At 45.0% G+C, this 21,022-nt stretch overlaps 1 protein-coding gene across 2 annotated transcripts in view; it reads left to right on the top strand.

The window, feature by feature from the left end:
* Positions 1-20,535, top strand: part of WWOX (WW domain containing oxidoreductase) — a 933,724-nt gene extending 913,189 nt beyond the window's left edge. The window contains exons 9-10 of one of the 2 annotated variants that reach the window (XM_046683791.1): positions 19,419-19,624; positions 20,413-20,535. In XM_046683791.1, the coding sequence (XP_046539747.1) occupies positions 19,419-19,607 (189 nt within the window). In that variant the 3' untranslated portion in view covers positions 19,608-19,624; positions 20,413-20,535. Of the gene's footprint in view, positions 1-19,418 lie in introns of both variants that reach the window. The other variant, XM_046683790.1, reaches the window with a different exon arrangement.
* Positions 20,536-21,022: the final 487 nt, after the last annotated feature.

Genomic DNA, 21,022 nt, shown 5'->3' on the forward strand with positions numbered 1-21,022 from the left:
AACTCACACTTGTGTGATAGAAGCTCTCAGCGCTGTGCCTGGAGCAGAGGGGGCCTCAGTGGCTGCAGGGCGTGTCCCCAAATGCCAGCCAATGGCAGCCTTGTCCCTGCTGTGTTCTTACTCTTTGTGTCTCGCTGAGACTTGAATCAGGAAGAGGCTTGATGAGAAGGAGCCTCACTGGTGGGCAGTGCTTCCGAGCCTTATCCTTACAGAAGACCCCTCTCTCTTCTGCCTCGGTGGGGCCTCAGATTATGAGAGGTGTTGTCTACCCAACAAATCAGATTGGCTAAGTAATAGTCTGTGTGGTCTCTCTGTGGATAAAGTATGCTTTTCATTTCGTTTTTTAAAAAATATTGAAAATAAACCCTCAGCCCCCTTTTCCTATTGCAGGTCACCTAGCCAGCCAAGGACTCCAAGTGAGACCCCATTGATAAAGGAAGGGAGTCCCCCTTTGAGCAAAGATAGGCCAGGATACCTGGAACATTGCAAAGCCGAGCCCCTCTCACAGGGGTGGAATTGCGGGGGAAGCTGAATAGGCAGGCAGGCAGGATTAAGGTTAACCTTATAAATACCTTGGCCTGAGCTCACTTCGGCACCTGCCCTACAACCGACCACAAAATCCCCGTGGACGCGGCACTGGTTGGTTCTTTCCCCAAACAGTCTGCTTATCCACTAGGGCTCTGTCCATCTCATCAAGCCATGCCCTCCGAATGGTGGAGGGTGCAAGGCTTCGGCATTACCGGTTTGGTTTCTCAGGGGTAAGACCAGACATCAAAATGCCAAGGCCTTCTATGTGATGGCATCTCCTCTCCTTCTGGAGTCACACTCTGGGTAGCCCTGCAGCTATAGAGAGACAGGACTCCAGGAGGCTGAACCTGAGCCCATTTCCCTCCACCCCAAAGTGTCTGCAGGCAACAGCTAACCCCATGGGCTGGGAGCCTTGCAGAAATCTGCACCTGGAAAGCAAGTTCAGAGACTAGGGAAAGCTCCCCAGGACGTATGAAGCACCCTCTTTAGCTCCTTGCCTTCTGTGCTAGCACAGCCTTTGGAGTCATGGAGTACGAGTTTGATAACAAATTTGTATCACAGGGTTGTCATAGGATAAATGTGTGTGTGTGTGTGTGTGTGTGTGTTGACAGAGAGCGAGCACATAGCTCAGATCAGTGTGTGGCATGTAACAAGCATCATATAAATGTAGCTCTAAAGTGAGTCATGACTTGCAGAGAACAACTGTGTCAAAACCACACCGACAATTATTTGGAAAGGAAATAGCTTGACCAGTCATTTTGTTCATGCAGAAACTGAGTTTGATTGGTATATTTTTCCATTGCCCTGCTAGAATTTTCAATCATGCATGCATCCGTCTCTTTAGAAATATTTGCTAAGCACTGACTGTGTGCCAGGCACTGGCCTGAGTACCAGGGACCTCTCTTCATGAGGTCATAGCCTAACAGCACCCGCCCAACCTCATAATAGGATTCGGGACGTGCAGGAAGGTAAGGAGAGGTTTCTGTTATAAACTCACAGAGAAGGTGACATCTGAACTTCGTAATGACTGGAGCTATTTAACAAATGCCCACCCAGTGCAAGAACTCTGCTCCGACGTCACACACAGTATTGGCAAGTCCTACCAGTGCTCCTCCTCCCATTCCCAGCCTTTGCCACCTCCTTTCGGTTCCTGAGTTCTGTTGTGTGAATTGGCTCCTTTCTCGGGGCCTTCCTCTTCCGTAGGCACCGCTCTGCTGAGTCAGGAGTTACCACTTCTCCATCTGCTTCCCATCTTCCAGAATGTTTTGTTGATGTTTCTTGATCACTGAGTTAAACATTTTTTCCCTTTATTATACTTTCAATAGAGTTTCTGGAGGGAGTGCAGACAAAAATGCCTGAATTGAATCTGCCATGTCTAACCAGAAGCCTCCACAAGTCTATGCTTTGTTCACTGTGCCATTTCCCCCAAACAAAGATGAGAAAGGATCGTGAGCTGGCCCGGTGGCTGAGTGGTTAAGTCCGAGTGCTCCGTTTCGGCAGCCTGGGGTTTGCCGGTTCGGATCCTGGGGGCAGACATACACACCACTTGTCAAGCCGTGCGGTGGGGGCATCCCACAGAGAGGAACTAGGACGACTTAGAATTAGGATGTACAACTGTGTACTGGGGCTTTGGGGAGAAAAGAAAAAAAAAGAGGAAAATTGGCAACAGATGTTAGCTCAGGGCCAAGCTTCCTCACAAAAAAGCAAAAAAACAAAAAAGAAAAAAAAGGAGAAGAAAGGTTCATGTGGGCAGAAAGCAGCACAAGCACCCATGACAGCTGCCACTACTTCTCCTACCACCATCCTTCTGCTATCTGTCAAGCATTGTGTGCCAGCCCCACATTCCATACACAGTCTGATTTAGTTATCAAGAGTACTCTGTGGGTATACTGTATCTCAAAGTTACAGACAAGGAAACAGGCTCAGAGCGGTTAAATATATTTCTTAAAGTCACCCAGCTGTTGTTTGTCATAGGTTGGGCCTCCTGGGAAGCAGACTCCCCAGCTGAGACTGGAATGCAGGATTGTTGGGGCGCGCTCTTGGGATCCACGCCTGTGGGGGAGGGTGGAAGCAGGACGGGGCAGAGGGAGGATTGAGCTGTGATGCAGGAGCAGCAGACCCTTCAGCCAGTCCCGAGAAGACTGAAGCCAGGGAGACCCTTCAGTGATGCCCTGAATTGGGGCAAAGAGGCCAGGCAGTCATTGAGGTGGGCTGCCTCCTGGAGGGGGGTGCAACCTCGGGTAAGGCAGTTCGCATTGGCTGGGGGCAGTTCCTGAGGAGGGACCTAGCCTTTGGCAAGCAACAGCCCAGCGGCTAGGGAAGTGAGTGCCTCCTGGTCCAGACTGGGAATCTTGGCAGCACACTACAGTATCCACTACAGTGTCCTGGCTGCCTTTGAAGCCATACTTCCCTAACTGTAGAGCCCATGCATAGAGGAGAGGGAGAAGAGAAAGCTGGAAAAGTAGTTCAGCTGGTCTAGACTAGGAAATTACACCCTGTGAAGGAGCCAGCCGTGAGAGGGGTGATGCTTCAGTCTGATGAGAGAAGTGCTGTGTTTTGGGGAAACAATCCAGGTGGCAGCACTTGGAAACCTAGAGCAAAATCAGTTGGCGACATTAATTTGACATTCTAGATATACACATGTCAGGAATTTCAGGTGAGAAGGGAAGGAAAATTTCACTTTTTCCTTCCCTACATTGTTGGTTTCTATTTCTTATTTGAAAATGCTATTCCTCCCATATGGGTAAGATTTGGTAAACAGGCAAGAAAAGTATGTTTGTTTAAACTACTCTTTTTGAAAGCAGGAGCAAGGATGTCACCAAGTTCTAGGACAGACTCTTCTCATGCAATGTAATTGGTAGGAAGCTGTTTGTGCGTTCAGTTGAGGAAGTAACAAAACCAAAAGCAGCTTCGAGGTTTGGCACCTTTGATAAAGTGATAGAAGTGCAGTGTGAACAAACAGCGTCCTCTTCTCTGTGTCTTCCCCTGTTGGTGGACAAAATGAACCGAGGCACCTTCAGCTTAAGAACGTGGGCCCTAACCATATGTTTGGGATAACCAAAAGGGTTATCTCTGCTCACCAGGCTCGTGACGTTGGGCAAAAGGAGTAAATTCTGAGTCTGTATTTGCCCAACTTCCGTTAATACCTGAAAAATAATCATCCTCTGTCCTGAGATTTCCAATCCCAGGAGTGGGCCTGTCCTTCTTCTCCTGACCCCCCACCCACCCCGCCTCCATTCCCTCCTCCCATATCTTCTTATTCTCAACCACAACTCCAGGGGGCCCCAGATCCTGTATCCCTCAATGGGAGGCATTTGGGGGGGAGACAAATGTATTTGTTATAATATCTGGATTCTACTTGTTGTAGAAAGGACCCAAGGCAACACATGGGCTGTTTTCAAGGATGCTGAACTCAGCGAGAACACAGTTTCCTAGGAAGCCAGGGAGATGATGAGGTCTGGAGCCATGTAGGTCTGGGTTTGGGTCCCAGCACTGCATTTCAAGAGCTCTGTGTAAGTCCAACTCCTTAAACTTTAGTCTCCTCATCTCTGCCATGGGGTTATTATCTACCTTGCAGAGACGTTGCAATATTAAATGAGACAATGTTACAAAGTTTCTAGAACAATGTTTAGGACTCATTACTGACTCAATACATGTTGGCAATTATGGTGACCTTGGGCCAGGGAGCCACCTGAGTGGAATCAGCTTTTAGGTCATGGGGACCAACTTGAACAACATCTAAAAGTCCCAAGTCTCTGTCACTCTGGTCCCCAGGTTTCCCAGACTGGTTTGGGCTTATACTTTCCCACAGTGCCTGACATGCCCCAGTGGTTTATGACCTTGAGGTCCTGACCTGTTTTGTCATGTCTCATGATCTTCACAAACAATTCCTACTGCTACATTTCCTAGGTCCCCAACTCACCGAGTGCTGGAACAGGATCACACCAGCTTTTAAGAGCTGATTGTGTGTCTTCCCAACTCTGCATTCCGATGGTCCCGTCAAGAGTATTTCCACCATGGGATTTAGCAGACGCTACAAATCAAGGCTGCCTCCTCCCTCCATGCTCCAGTGCGCCAGTTGTTAAACATTTATCAATATACCAGTGTCACCAACCCGCTTTTCACAGATGTGTCATTGAAGCAAAGCAAAGCAACTCATGGGAAAATAAATATTAATTATCTTATTATACTCCTCACCCCTACAAAGGGGTGGTAGTGGTAGTACTCTGGGATTTCTGATTGCCGTAGAAAGGCAAGTCTGTAATACTAGACAAAACCTGCAGGTTGGCAATTCATTTATTTGTTCCCAATAATTCCTACTTATTATGGTGAAAACATGAACATCCAGGACAAAGGACAGGGAACATCTCACCATGATGATGGGAAGTGGTTGATGCATGGACCCTGCACATACTGTGGTCCTGAATCTGAAGCTCTAGGTTTCTAGTTACCAGGAAATCATGCTTCTCAGCCTCTAGGGAGGGAGTAAATAGGACTGAAATCTGGAGCAATTATGGGCCTGCCCTTATACGTGTAACAGTTAAATCAATTGGTCCTTTACCAAAATCTAGGGAACAAGAAGTAGCCTTAGAGAACAGCAAATATTAAAAACAAGTAAGGGAAATAAACTCCTCTCCTTTTTTTTTTCTTCTTAAAAGGTTACCCTTTTAATAAGAGATTGTTCCTTCGTAGGACTTGCTCCGTCCTCTGATCGATCACAGATTGGAGGTGACCAACACATGGAATCACTCTCTTATTATTTTTTCATGGATAGTTGAAGCCCTGGCCTCCATCCAAGTTTCAGCATCATACTCAAAAGTCCAAGATGCCCCTTGTGGAGCAACTAACTAGAGACATTTATCCTACCACTGGATAAGTGACAAACATCATTGTGAGGGCCTGAATTCTGTGGCCCAAGATGCCATGCAGCAAAGGGGTTAAGGGCATGGACAACCCAGGTTCAAACTCCAGCGCCACCACTTACTAACTCTGTGGCCTTAGGTAAATTGGGTAACCTTTCTGGACCTCAGATTCCACGTCTGTCAAATGGGAGTGTTATAAATGAGATAATGCCCATCAATCATCCAATGCAAGCCTGGGATGCTCAAGAAGTGTTAGCTACTTATTGTTGTTGAAAGATCTGCTGTGATGATAGTGCAAAATCATGACCTACACGTGTGCAACACTTCTGCTTCCCTCAGAGTGTGAACACATTATTTCTCCTTATGCCATTGCTAAGAGTGAGGGTCTGGAGCCCAGGTGATTGGATTCAGCTCCTGACTCTGCCACTTGCTCTTTAACTTTTGCCTCTTTGGGCTTTAGGACCCTGCCTTAAATTGGGGATAGTGGATGCAAAGTGCCTCACAAAGGATCTGGCACAGGGCAGACCCTCACTGGAAGTGTTAAAGGGACATGAATCCCCCTGTGTGAGGCAGGCAGGTGACACGTAATCAGAACTCAGTAAACAGGAGTTATTTGTTACTAAGTCATTTGACTTGCTTGAGCCTCAGTTTCCCTATAAATAAAATGGGGCTAATAATACCTTCATAAGGCTCTTGCAAGATTTCAGCAAAAATTCTAGGGCTGGCACCTAGAAAGTGCCACGGAAGGTCTCCAGGCCCCATATGGGATTCATACATTAAGAGGATTGCCTTGTAAAGTCATTCAATCAGGAGTCCAGAGGGCACAGCCAGTAGAGGACAGATTTTCAACCACCTTGACAATTCCAGGACCAACTACACAACTGGCTTGTGTCCTTGCTGACACTTTGCTTGGTAGCTACTAACGGGTTTGTGTGCCTTCCTTTTCACAAGCTAGGCAATTGTGAGAGGATGAATCCTATCAGGTGTGGCAGCTGGAGGGGAAAAAAGCAGAGTAAGATATTCCTCAGTGTACCCCGTTGTCATGAGTTCAGCATTTCTCTGAACTGCGAGGGCAGGAGAGTTCTGACTGCAGTGGGCTAACGTGAGCCCGCCCAGATGGATGCGGCCAGACGGCCCACAAACGCCAGACCATTCACCCGAGCCTCACCAGCCTCCAAGACCTCCTCTGCATGAGAAGCAATTTGCAGAAGAGGAACACTGCAGGGGAGGGGCCTCAGACCTCTTGTGGGGTATTGTCCAAAATCAAATGCAGGCAGAAATGACACTCCCGGAGCTGAGGACACCAGGCCAGAAGCCAGGGGTGTGTCTGAGGACTGAGAAGTGGAGCTCAGAGAGGAAGAACAAGGTCCCTGAGGCTCTGTGGGCAGGGAGCAGAGCGATCAAATCACCCAGAGAGGGACTACATAGCCCATTGGGGCTAGTTGTCCACATTGATGCACAATTCCAGGGCGCCCTAGAGTGAGCAGGGTGTGGGGTCAGAGGGAGCATTACTCATGAGCAAGAGTGTGGGATTTGAACCAAGACAAACTCAGCTTGGAGCTGAGCTGGCATGTGGTGTGACTTACTTCACCCCTTTTAGCCTCACCTCTTGCTCAACAATAATACCTTGCAGGTGAGATTGTTGTGAGAATCAGAAGTAATAATAGGCCCTTGACACATGATAGGCCATTACCATTATCATTATTGTGTTGTTGTTGTTGTTGGCTATCACAGTTGGGACTGGATTAACCCTCCCTAAGGCAGCTGTTACGGCCTCATACTCTCCATGGCCAAGACGTGCAGGACTCAGGATGAGTCTGGAAGGGAGACAGTTAAAGGGCTGGACAGTGACGTCTGTGATAAGACTGCAGGTGGGCTGGGGGATCTGGCTAAAGGGAGGCACAAGGGCAGGTGACAGGCGAGTCTCTAAAGGTCAGACGAAAAGGCAGAGGGTACGCAGGCTTCAGCTCTCCTAGAGTTTGAAGGGAAGGGGGGAGCTAGGAGGAGAATTTCTGACCAAGAGAAAAGTTTAAACCTGGAGTTAGGAAACAGAGCACGGTTGCTGAATGGGCTCCCTGGGAGGCCTGCCCAAATCAGGATTGGGCTGAAATTGTCTTCTACCTTCTAAAATTTGTAGTTTGCCATGGCCAGATGGAAGAGTGCGAGGGGCAGGACCACCCAGAGGGTTCCCCATCCAACCATCCCAGTGCAATCCGGACGCCAGCAGCCCTCGCCTCTTGCCTCTGACAGCGTCAATTCTGCATCTGAGGCTGGTTAGCTGGTTGATGGTCATCCAGCTGCCCTCATCTCCCATGCAGTCAGCCCACCTCTCCATCTCAGAGTTTTGGGTCCAAGTCACACGTTCAACGTGACACTCTCATCAGCATTTCTGCACCTGGTGGAACATTTGCAGCGAGTGACAACAGCCCTCTGCCTTTAGGGACTCCGTTAGAATCAAAAGCCAGCTAAATAGCCACGAAATGAATGGACACGTGTTCACAACCCTTCAACATGAGTCACTCTGGCTCTTGAGCTAACTAATTTCTGGGCTCTGAGTTGGGGACCTGGTGGGAATAGTGTGGGAAAGCCACTTTTCACATTTTGAGGCAAAAATTCGACTGGTAGAATGAGAGGCAGAGTGTATTGAGCCTACAATAAAGGGACAATAAAGATGCATACAGGCCCCTTATGGAAGGAACACTCGAGACAGTGGGCATGGATGTCAAAACGGATGTCACTACTTACTAGGTGGAGGACACTAGGCCAATCAATACCGCTTCTGTCCCTCAGATACCACTTGTCATCTATAAAATGGGACAGATATGTAAGATTTTTCCAACGTTTTATTATAAAAGTTTTCAAATAGAAAATTTGGAAGACTATTGTAGTAACCACCCATCCACCCAACACCTAGAGTCTACATTTTTACTGCACTGTTTTTGTACTGCACTTGCTTCCTTCCTTGTCCTTCCATCTGTCCATTCCTTTCTCTAGCCATCATTGTACAGGGATATTTGGAGATTTAGAGATTTAGAGGAGATATGTGCAAAGGGCCTGGGGCGGGGGGGGGGGGGGGGGGGCATCTTGAATTTTATAGTGCTTAATAAATGATTGTGGCCGTTGTTCAAATGTCGGTGCCCCAGGGACATAGATGTGAACTCGGTTCTGGTTGCTGTGACCAGGGGACCAGAGGAGCAGTGGAATTCATAGCCAGCATGGCGCCCAGAGATGCTGGGTGAGGGTTGGTGAGAAAGGTGACTGCCACTTGAACTTCTTGCCTAGAAGGCAAGTATTTCCCCTTGACTTTTAAGTACCTTGAATGAAGGAAAGGCGAGATATTTCAATCTGTAAACTTTTAATGAAGAGAATTGTAGCTACCTTTGAACTAGTATCTATTGTGTACTGAAGAAATGGCCAAATGTTCTCACTAATTCTCCTGAGAACCGCGTGAAGGGGCTGTAATTATGCTCATTTCGTAGGTGAGGAGACTGAGGCTCAGTGGCTCGTCACAGAGCTGCCAGGTGTCAAAGCCGGAGTTTGAGTTCAAGTGTTTCTGGCTTCAGCTCCTGGGCTTTTTCCACCATCCCACACTGCCACTCAATTTGCAAAAATACCTGCATCTTTCCTCTTCCTGCTCCTTCTCCTCAGTTGCCTCCGGGACTGAAGGGAGGATATTGGTTCCTGTTCAACAGAGGTTAGAAAGGATCTCTCCCCTCCCCAGGTGAAGCCACGGGGCTCTTTAAAGGGAGCTACAGGGAGTGAGGGCTGTTCTTCACTGGCTTTGCAGCACTGGCTGGAATTTGTACAGAATGCCAGAGCCAGCTCAGTTTCCTAAAGACCTAACTTTACAGCATTCTTCAAGGGCTCCAGAGAGTTCCTTGTGCCATCAAATTAAGTTTGGAAACTTCAATGAAAAAGTCCGAAAGGAAACTGTCAATGAATGCATTTACACTGAAGCATCCTACTTGGGAAAAACATCTTCAAACAGAAACGCGCTTTCCAACCATTAAAAAGTTTGCATGCTGCTTGGTTTCCATAGATACCTGAGGTAATAGCTCCTTCCCCTCATTGCAGAATGAGTGTCGCCCAATTTCCTTCTTTTTTTTTCTTACCTTAGTCTTTCATTTTTTTCCCCTCCATTCCCATTTATGAAAACAAAAGATAACTAAATTGAATGGCAATGAAATTTGTCTGAGGAAGACAGCTTGATTTATAAGCTCAAGGAACTTCCTTTTTGCTCCTCTCATTATTTCATGACTTCTACGAATAGTGTTGCTACTTACAGGGAAGAGAGAGAAGATTTTCAATTGATCTGATGATTTCCCCGGTCCCTCAAACACATAAACATGCTCAACAGAGAAATGTTAACCATCTGTTGAAGAGCAACTGAGTTTTGGCAGAGTGTAGAGCAGAGGTTGGCAAACAGAGTAGGCCAAATCTGGCCCACTGCCTGTTTTTGTAAATAAAGTTTTATTGGGACATAGCCACGGTCGTTTGTGTCTGTGGTGTCCGTGGCTGCTTTCACAACAACAACAGCAGATTTGAGGGGTTGTGACAGGGACTGTACGGCCCACAGAGCCTAAAATATTTCCTTTCTGACCCTTTGCAGAAAACGTTTACTGACCTTTGGTATACAGGAAAGAATCGGGGTTTTGGAGGCATTTAATCATTTTGTCACTTTAGGTAAATGCTAGACTTCCTGTAACTCAGTTTCTGCATCTTTGACATGAGAATGACAGGGTCCTTTCCCAGGGTTTTGGGATGTAAAGGAGTAGCACGATACTTGGCACACAGTAGGGTAACAATGATTATAAACTATTTTTACCCTAGGTTCTTTTGCTAGAAAAATCCAAAATGCCCATCTTATGATTCTAGAAATTCCTTGGAGAACTCAAGGAAAGTGTGTAAAAACCCAAACCAGATAGCTCGGGCATCATTCCTGGGCCTGCTGTATGCCCAAGTCTCCCTTTCCTGGGAGAGGGTGAGAGGACCCGAGTGGGGTACTCTGTGCAGAAGAAATGAGAAGGCAAATAAAGGACGCCACAGCAGAATAGGAAGAAATCTTTAATTTCTATTCAGCTTCAAAGAGTTTGAGAGAGTTTTTTCTTTTCCTTTTAACAAACCGGTTCAAGTACATGCCTTCAGATTATAAAAGTACCTGAAATTGCCCAGAATATCAGCATGCATAGCCTGTTAGTATTTACATATATTTACATAGGGAAACAAGAGGCCGATCTACAGTTATTTACAGTCTACATAGGAGAAGAGAAAGGCAGCCTAATTGTATTTCCTAAAATACAGTAGATGAGGAGTCAGCACATGCATATTTAGATAATATTTGCATGATAGAATGCAATTTTAAAAAAGAGACATACCTTTGTAACTTTCTATGCTAAGGTGTTGCATAATCAAGGTAATTTTTTTGTTTGTTTTGTTTCTAGTCTATTTGCATCAAGTGCTTTAAAATGTTCACTAACACCGAGGCAGAATTATTTACCCTGGCAATTAAAGCAACAGCACACATGATCATTTCCCACTAACTAGCAACAAGCTGCTGGTGAATGAAATATCTATTGTTTCTCATTACCCATCGACCACTGTGGCGAGATCTCTCTGTGTTAAGGCAGTACCTAAGCCATCACCATTAATTATGGAAGTAATATAAATGAGACACTCTCCGCAGTATGTTCTAAATGAAATATTAACAAGGCCAGTGTCTTCAGGCCTGAGAAATGATCTGTTCGAGTGAGCGCTCTATGAAAATGCACAAACCGAAGGCAGACATGCTCGACTTCCAACAGGGGGCTGGACATGGGGGCCTGCCTGCAAGATCTGAATTCCTCCAAAGTCCATTCTCTTAATTCGTTTCCGAAAGACAGAGTTAAGAGTTAATTTCTTAGCCCGAGGCTGCCCCATCGGAAGACTCTGGGAGTTTTATTACCCGAGTGGTAGAATATGTTTGTGGCATAAGTGTAAATGAACGGTCAACCTTAAAATCTGAACAAACAGCTTGTTTGGGGTTTGCCCTGAAATCCTGCACGCTCACAAAAACAGTCAGCTCTTGGTTTTCTAAAAGAGCCAATGTGACAGGCCGACTCAGCGGAGTGATTCTGTGCAGAAGAAGGGAAGGGAGGAGCTGTTCGTTTCACCTGACTTTGAAGATATTCTTTGCACCATTATATTAGAACTGAACCCGTTAATTCTGCCTGGCAATAATTTCAAAGGTTTCTTTCAGTATACATGGCTAATACAGAGGCATACATTTATATACAGTAGACAGAGCTAGCTATAACCGAGGTTAAAGAAGTAGAGTAAAAATGGAAAAGTTTTCAAAAACACAAGCTAAATATCTTCTTCTATCTCTTATGAACACTCAATAGTCCTTCAGCACTAGCATCGAGGTGGCCCAATTGGAAATTTTCTGTAACAGGCCATCAGATTTGTCCGGTGTGGAAGGATGACAAATTTATTTTGGTGACAAATTTCTATGGCTCTTCTGCTTAGCCATTTCAAACTAACCTATAGAAGAATGGATACCCCAATACAATTTTCCACCCTGGCCAGAGAACTCCCCACTTGATAAGAAACTGTACTTTGAGCAATGTGGGTATTCCAGGCAGCATCGGCAGGGAACGCCCAGCGAATTCTTTCACGGATATAGACATAGTGTTCTCTTATTTTTAGTGAGACTATTTCTCAGGCCCAGTCAGTTCTAGAACATCTTTGGCAGGCACAAGTGGAAGGTGGAACAAGCGTGAACAGTATGGCCCACCCGGACTGTGCTTAAGCTGTTCTTGTTCCCTTCCCTCGTTGGGAGTACTTCCCACCCCACCGAAGCATGTCTAAAGCCTCAGAATAACAGCAGGTCTCAGAAAGATGAAATCATTCTAAATATTACGCCTCCACTCTTTGGAGACCAGACATAAATCTGTCATGGAACCCTTGGAACATTTATGGCGGGGATTCTGGAACACGAAGGAGGTGTGAAAAGGGCCTCATTTATTTCAAGGGAAAGTTCAGAACGGTTCATCAAATTGAAAACACAGCTTCTGAAAGTCTACCAAGGTCACTCTGCCCTTAGATCCTGCCGAGAGCCTGAGTGGAAATGCTCCCAGGTTTGACCTTCCCAGAACAAACATGGCTTTGGAGCTCTTTGGATGGTTGGGGTTGGCTGCCCATTCCTCCCCAAAGCTTAAGGCTAGCGAAGACAAATATATTCTTCTGTCTTTACAAAATCCTTTCCAGCTTTCCATCCGGAACCTACTGGTCCCTGGGCTTGTTCTTGCAAATGTTTCTCAGAAATAAGAGCAACGCCCCTCCTGACTTTCCAACTCATTCTGCCCTGGTCTTCAAGTCAATCTCTTAAAACTCCTTCATGATCTCGCTAGAAACTCATGTCTTTCGTCAAGGAGAATGGTGTAGCCTTTGTCATCTGACATGGATTTGCGGGCATAATATTTGGTATGCTGGAACTGCAGACAAGAAAGGGTCCATGTCACCTTGTAGATTTTCTCCAAATGGAGGCCTGTAGACGTATGGCTGTTATTTGAAAGCTGTAACACATTTGTTCCCTTTCGAACACTTCACTCAAGATATCCTTTGCAATTTGGGGTTGTGGCCTGTGCTAGGAGCAATTGCATTTCTGGTGATGGATTGGCGTATGCCACTGCTTAGCTCTCAGAGCAACTGCCATCAAGCCCTCCTCATAGACTGTGTCCCCAATGTCACCTGGGGAATGGCACTCCTTCACCTGCCGTATAAGAGACAGTCTGCAAAGGAAACTCTGAGGCTTTCCACACTTGTGAACCTGTTTTTAGCAAAGAAACTCTTTCCTTGTGGCAAGAGGTAAACATCCTATGTCAACACGTTGTCCTTCGTGTTAGTGGGGTAAGGGGTAAGATCGGAATGTGATCTAAATGGATTCTCCAGAACACTCTCTAAGATTTTTAAAGCCTCCATATTTAAAACAAATATCTGCTTTCCTGATCATCTTCCCTTTTTCTATGTGAGAAATTGAGTGGATTTCCCTTCTTTAATAAATGTTAAGAACAGCTTGTGAGTTAGCAAAACTCCCAAAGGCCGTGAAGAAAGTTATATTTCGATACCTGCAGGAAGTATTTGCATGTATCTAAGCCTGTATTGTTTAAAACCTTTGTAGGAATCAACTGTTAGGAACTTGTAGCAATTAATTTGTTAGGAATTAATTGGGGGAGGGTGGGGAACGGGAATGGGTCAGAGTTTCCTCTGCACACCCTGACATAACGTGTCAGGTAGTATCCTCCGAAAGGCCACACTCATTTTACGTGTATATGAGTTTATAAGATGGAAATGGCTTAGCTGTCACTGTTTTTGTTGTGGTTCAGTTCACGCGTTGAAAAAAGTCTATGGTCCAAGCGTAGGTTCCTCAGCTGGGCAAGTCTGGCACCCGGAGGTGGCATTTTGAATCAGATGACATTTTTGTTGAGGGTCATTTGCTATTGGATCTTCTGAGGTGGCGCTGAGTCTTCATTTTTGTTAATCCAAATGGATATAATTTCAATTTAGTTCACTGACTAAATCAACAATGGAAAAATCCCCTTTTAACATTTTTCAAGTGAAGACATAACAACCCACACGTTTCATTTTAGGCCATGTCAGGGCGTCACACTGTGGCCAGATAGGGCCTGGCAGAGAAGGAGGTAAAGAGGTCTCATAAGGAAACCTCAGCTAAATGGGAGACACAGATGAAGGAATGGGCCATATGCAAATTACCGTGTCACGTATTTGGGAAGGAAGTTTTGTAGAGCAGCTGAGATGGATTCCGGAGTGGGTCAATCTGTGTGATTATCTGTGTGGCTTTCAACAAATTGCTTTTGGCCTCTGATACTAAGTGGACTTCTCTGAAAATGGGAATAATCATTGTCCCTGGCTCGCAGAGCTGTGTGGGGGTAAGAATATCATGCTTTAAAGCTTTCCACACAGTGCCTGCCTGACAAGTTGTAAGCTCTCAATAAATGCTAGCCGTTGTTACCACCTGACTTGTCCCCATTTCTGACAACTCACTAGAAAAGCATGGCAAGTTGGAGGACACAGTCCTTTTGGGTTGAGTTCTCCATTCTCTTCTACTGTCTCCCGTAATTCTGGTGGAAGTTGGTGTGTTGGTTGATAAGCACTAATTCCATGATCACAATTAAATTATATGGCATCACAGTGGAGGAAGAGGACCACTTGCTGGTTGTGGTCATGCTAACGGGGAAGGCCCCGGAGCCTCATTCCTGCACAAGCCACATTACTCTACAAACTAAAGGAATACATTAGTTTGTCGGCTTAAAAGATTGTTCTCAGATGGTAAGTAGGGAACACATAACCTTTTGGAGCAGCTTGCATTTGTTCGTCTTTCAAATCAGAGCTTTAAACCATAATTGTTTTTGAGGAAGGGGTGCCAAGCACCGAGGTATCCAGAGATGAATTCCAAAACACTGCGTTGCGCTTTCTCAGGAGCGTGGTTATAAACTCTGTTTCGGGAGTGTTGTGGGGAGGCAGGGAAAGACAGAGAGGGTGTGGAGGTAGCCATTTATTCCCTCTGTGACACGTGTGCCCTCTCCTTCGTCCCCCCTGAAGCTCTGTGATAAAGGACCCTGCGTGTTTGCAGAGCCTCAGTCAGGGCAGCTGGTTTCCATTTGGAAGGTGTTTTCTTTCCTAGCAGACCCAGATGAGGGACAGGGAAAGTTTCAAGGGTTTGAAGAGGTAGCTTCTTTCCTTCTTGCTACACCTGCTCATTTCAGACACCCTCTTTGTCCTGGGAATTCAGCACGGTAACCACTGCCCGCTTCCGAGAGGGCTCTGCTTTCTTCCCTGACCTTGGGGTTCCTAGCCCGATCTAGGCTCCCTGACGCATCCCCTCACACAACTCAACTTTTTGCCTAAACTGATTCATTTGACATTTGCTGTGCAACGTCCTGGTATAGATATGTCTGTAATAAAGCAATCTTAGAACATCTACGACTCTCAAAATCACTGAATATATAGATATTCCATGATAATGTGTCTATGTTTTTTATACGTCTCATAGTTAAATCTACTTTTAGACAGGAATCTATTCTTTCTTTTAATGAGCATGCATTTTAAAATAGAGAAACTTGAAACTAAACATCAATTGTGTAACATGTATCCTTATTAAAACGTAAGTTATATTGGAGTACTAACCAATGCATTACAATTGTTTATATGTGGGGGGTTTTTTCTTTCCTATAGATTGTTTATCAGGAACCTCTGTACCTTTTCCTTTCAAAGAGTCAATATTCATTTTTATTCTATGCTGACAGCTACAAATTGATGGCTAGCAGTTATCAAATAAATGTTGATGAAAAGCAGCTACTTAACATTTTCATCCCAACAAAGGGTTTGGAAGGGTGGATAATTTAGATCTCAGACCCAACTATAAATAAACAACTGCTTTCTAAATCCCACCTTTCTGTAGTTGAAGATTGTGCTGCAAATCTAACAAATGATTTCTGAAAGAGAATGATGAGGCTTTATTACCAAGATGCTCTCATGTTAATCCCAACCAAGAATCCTGGATAATTTGACATACACTGTCAAGAGTGATGGCGTAGTTCTCCTCTGGCAGCTTGCAAATGTTTGACTAGATCAGAAATGGTATTCAGGCATGTTTAAAGACTCTAGTGGGCTTCCCAGAAATTCTCAGTCCTATGTCATCCACACCCAAGCTCACTGCCATGGCTACAGGATGGAGACGCCACGCCCAGTTCCTGTGATTAGCGACTTCATACAACCTACAGGCTTCTGATAAATCATTCTTAAAAAATCATTTAGGGGAGCCCACAGCCCTAACCAATGTTTATATGTCAAGGCATCACTATTATCACGATGGATCAGGAAGCAGTGGTGACAAATAGCAAAACATTGCTTCAAATATTTTATAAAGGACTTGTTAAGATTATTTCCTTTATATATGGCTCTTTCATCTTTTCTGAATATGTACTGATGCCCCCAAAAGTGGCTTGAAAGTCATTTGACAGTGATTAAAGTGCTCTTTTAAATTTTTTTTTATCAGTTTAAAGATGTTTTATCTTGTATCAGCAGTTCTGGCTTATTTACTAATGAGATTTCCCTAATGTGGCTCAGTCTCATTCTACTGATAGGCAGACCGAAAAGCTGATGAACCAAAAATTACAACTTTTTATTAAACTGTCATCATATCTGATTATATAAAGATGTCACTCAGAGGCTGCCATTGCTACAGCTGAAAAGAGAATTCCCTGAGAAGCCAAAGGGTAGTGGGTTTGGGGCTAGAAGATACTGTCATGTCACTATATAACTGCCCAGCAAGAAAGGAAAGGAAAGCGAGTGCGGGTTGAACCGAGCAAGAATCAGAGAGGGTGACTTTGCCAAACGTACGCAGTTGATCTTCAGAGTGGAGAAGGTGGTCTCTGCTTTCAGGTGCCCCTACTGTGCTGTGTCCTTCTACAAAGCCAGAGCCACTTGTGATTGGATTTAGATTGTTTATCACCCTGAGCCTAATGGCAAAGGAATCAAAGCCAGCTCTTGATCAAAGACTGGGGTTTTCTAAAATTTATGGTTTTCAGCATGGTAGCCAAATGTAAGATTTACATGAAATGAGGTCAATTGCAATTGCTCGCAGATTCCACGGAGGGAAAATGCATGCCCCTGGCTCCCTCATCAACATGATTCTGAATCAATGTGAGTGCAGAACTTCTTTGCAAAAATCCCGTTCCATCAATGCAAGAGTGCAACATGATATCATTTTAGAAGGTCCTAGTGGCAAAGTATTATGTTGGGTTTGGAAGAATTCCTCTTTTTGCTTTCCCAACTGGCCTGCTTTGATCTTTTCTGAGGATTGGTGCAGCTGTGATAGGCCAATTTGTCGTGATGTATGAATGCTTTTATTATAACCACCCTCAGGTAGGAGTGGGGAGCCTGGATTTGAGGATGAGCTAACTGGATTCTCTCATCACTTGGGAGTTGATGGCAAATCACCTGACCACTCTTTAGTGGTTTTGGCAGCTGCAAAGTAAAATGGAAATCTAAGACAGATATCCAGAAAATTATGCAAAGCCCCATCTTCACCTGAACTCTGCTAAGAAATATTGAGGCCAAGATGATATTGGCTTGAGTTAGTGGGACGAGCATCTCCATCCTTCAATTTGTCTTTAGAGGCACTCTGCTTCCCTTTTTTTCCACATGGGATGCAGAGGAGTCAGATAAGCCACTCGAAAGTCTTTAGATAAATGTGCCAGGTGCTAAGCTAAGGGTTATTAGGAATAATAATTCACTGAAAGGAAATTTGGATGACATGTACTTATTTCCATTAGACTTGAGCCACACAAATCAATTTGAAAAGAAACAGCTGAATCCAAGAAAATACTGGCTATTTGGGGAGTGGGCACAGTGAGGGGGTTGGGGAAGTAACAAACCAATTTCTATTTGATTAAGTTGAAGTCATGTCAGGTGTTCAAACTCTGGAAGAATGGGACCTGTCTAATACGGTCAAGCAGCCAGTTATTATGAGAACTCAAGCCTCTTTCCCCTCCCGCACCACCACACAGCCCTCCCTACAATTATGTCACCTGCCTGTATTTGACCGTTTGGTTTTCAGACAAATTCAAATGTGACCACAGATGCTGACACTGAAGCCCCCCATCCCAAAACAAACAATCAAAAAAGCCCAAGTCTGCTTTATAGCACTTTCCTAAAATTATAACACCTTGAGACCCTGATTCTCAGAATGACCTTGGCTCCCAATGGTTCTAGAATGCAATCACAGTGAGTGCATTTGGGGAGATGGTGCTCCATTAAGCACTCTCCTTGGGCACGATTTAAACCCTACAGGGGGAGAAAAGTGGTAAGCTTTGGGCAGTAAGCTTTGGGTAGGGACGGAAATGCATTTCCCCTCAATCGAACGTCCTTAATGTTTTCCTAATGGTGACCTTATCCCCAGTTACCTTTTTCCATCCTCTTCTGCAACCCCCCTCCCTATCAGCTGATAATTAGTCGATGCGGCAAGGGCCATGATGCACATAAATAATCATAAGATGCCAGATAAACTCTATTGGTTTTAAATTAGAGCTGTGCTTACCGTGTGTCCCTATGAACACCAGCCTATTATTTTTAATTATGGCTTGCAAAGCAAAGTGATTTCTTGCCCTCTTTACAGCATTCCTGACAGTATTCTGTCAGCCTGGATGATATGGTGCCCTGTCGGCACACACATCCCTAGCCACACCACCAACTGTTACTCAAAAGATGAATCAAAAGTGACCGATTGCACCCATTACCACTTGCATTTTGAAGTGGACTAGGAGGAAATGCACCCCCTTAGCCACTGTCCCATTGCCCCATTGCAAATATGACATTCAGAAAAAGGTTTTCACAGGATCTGGATGAATTAAGACATGCCTCATGTGTGTGCATGAGACATGTATGTATGGCTGGGAGTACGTGTTTATGTTTGTGTATTAAACATTTTAACACAACATTGCAAACCCTTCCCCTAGCAACACATCGGAAAAGAATAAAGGAAAGATCTGGCACCACTTCCACTTAGGTTTTCTACCTGATGGGCCATTATTAGAATGCTTGGTTTAATTCAGACAGAAGGTTCTAGAAATATCTTGGTGTCAAATTACATTATGCATTGAGAAGTCAAGGGGTTGGATGAATCTTTTCTTGCATGCTCAAAAGGATACCGTCTTTTTCTCTTTGCTCGGAAGAGATGTCTGACGTGATTTATTGATATGTGTATTTATTTTCGAAGCCTTTTCCTATATGAGGTGTAAAAAGTCACACCAGCTTTACGAGCGGGGTTTATGAACTCGTTTTTCCAGGATGGTCACATCATACGTTTTACAGTCATGTGCTCTGAGTTCAGTCCCCTTTGCCGTGCTGGGATCCAGTTACAGCTGAACCGGGTGGAGAGAGGCTCGCTAATTCCCAGACAGGATAAAGTCATCTCATTACCTCTCTTCTTAATAAAAATTGTTTTGGCCTTTCTGCTTTGATTTCCAGCAACAAGGAGCTGCCACTACCGTCTACTGTGCCGCTGCTCCAGAACTCGAGGGCCTGGGAGGAATGTATTTCAACAACTGTTGCCGCTGCGTGCCCTCATCAGAAGCTCAGAGTGAGGAGACTGCCCGGGCCCTGTGGGCGCTCAGCGAGAGGTTAATCCAAGAAGGACTTGGCAGCCAGTCGGGCTAAGTGGAAACTCCAGCAAGGTTTGGCACACACACCCACCCTGTGTGTGTGCGCGTGCATAGCTGCCAACGATAGACCCCTTCCAACTTCTTATCCAGGGGCTTTCCATGTCCCTCCGACATAGATCCGCCAGAGTAAAGGAAATAAGAGTAGTCACAACACAGTGAAAAATGCTAAGTACCAATGGGAAGCAGGGAATTCTAGGGCTAAAGGGACAGTCTCTCTTTTCTGGGGCTGCATTAAGCTTGGGTACCTTTGCTTTTCTGGTGGTGAACACTTAATTGGTACGTGGGTTCCTAGTTCATTGTAGAAGCACAAGCAATTCTGTCTCCCTGTTTAGAACAGCCTGGTGCCCCCTGTCCCACCCAGCCACCACCACAGCCACAGTGTACCATGTCCACACTCCAACCAGGAGCTGGCTTTCTCCTCTTTAGGAAGGAGAAAGCAAGTGTTTATCCTTCTTTGCTGCATTGATCCAGGAGACAATTGTTTCATCCGTCCTGACCAAGTCTAGTGGGCTTGGCAATGACTGGGGAGAGAACTCTCTGACCCTTGTTCCAGCCAAGATGGAGGTGACACTTAGAAACAGGTGGCGTAGACAGAGCTGGTGGGTTGCAAAAACACTGGTCCGCCAACTCCCTTGCCAAAACTTTACAAAAAATTCTTTAGCGAGTATAACAAACAATTTTTGCAAATCATCCCCTTGACTACTTGACAGGCAGGAAAGGAAGCATTGCGTCCATAAGAATATACAGGATATTTTTGGAGTGGGGGATAAAAAGCCATTCCTTTCATTCTTCATTCACAGTTTCAAGAAACAACCTGGTGGCAGGTGTTCACAGCTTCCCAATGTTCCTGCTTCAGCATTCTGCTTAAACTTCCTCTTCTTCCTCCCATCCTAAGCTTAATAAAAGAACATGCTTGAATATGATCACCTGAAGTTTGTATCGTTTCTTTAAATGTTTGTTTCAGTTTTGTTTTGTCTTGTTTTTTTAGAAAAGAAATCTACAGGAAAAATAAAGGGCTTCTTGTAGATGCCAGGAAAACACCATTCTTGTTTCTTCTCTGAGTTTGTTTTGTTTTTGTGCTTTGTGGCTGTCTGTGGGCCAAGTTGTCTCACGCAATTAGCATGCCAGCATCATCTTTTCTGTTGAAGAAAGAAAGAAAAAGAAAAATGACTATTGTTTAATTTCACCTTCAGAGGTTTTGTTATTACTGAGAGTGGGTTAGCTCAGTCCTCAGTGCTTTGCCCCCCCCCCCCCCCACCCCGTACCCATCAAGTTCTTGGTGATTAGAGAATATCTCTAGGCATCAGAATGAGCTTTGGAGGCTCTCTCCTACTCATTCCTTTTTCACAAACACCCTGGTTTCCAGGCCATTCCAGTAGGGAGGTAGGAAAGTCCATTTTGGCAAGATGG

This window comes from Equus quagga, chromosome 13 (genome assembly GCF_021613505.1).
Source record: "Equus quagga isolate Etosha38 chromosome 13, UCLA_HA_Equagga_1.0, whole genome shotgun sequence".
Lineage (NCBI taxonomy): Eukaryota > Metazoa > Chordata > Mammalia > Perissodactyla > Equidae > Equus > Equus quagga.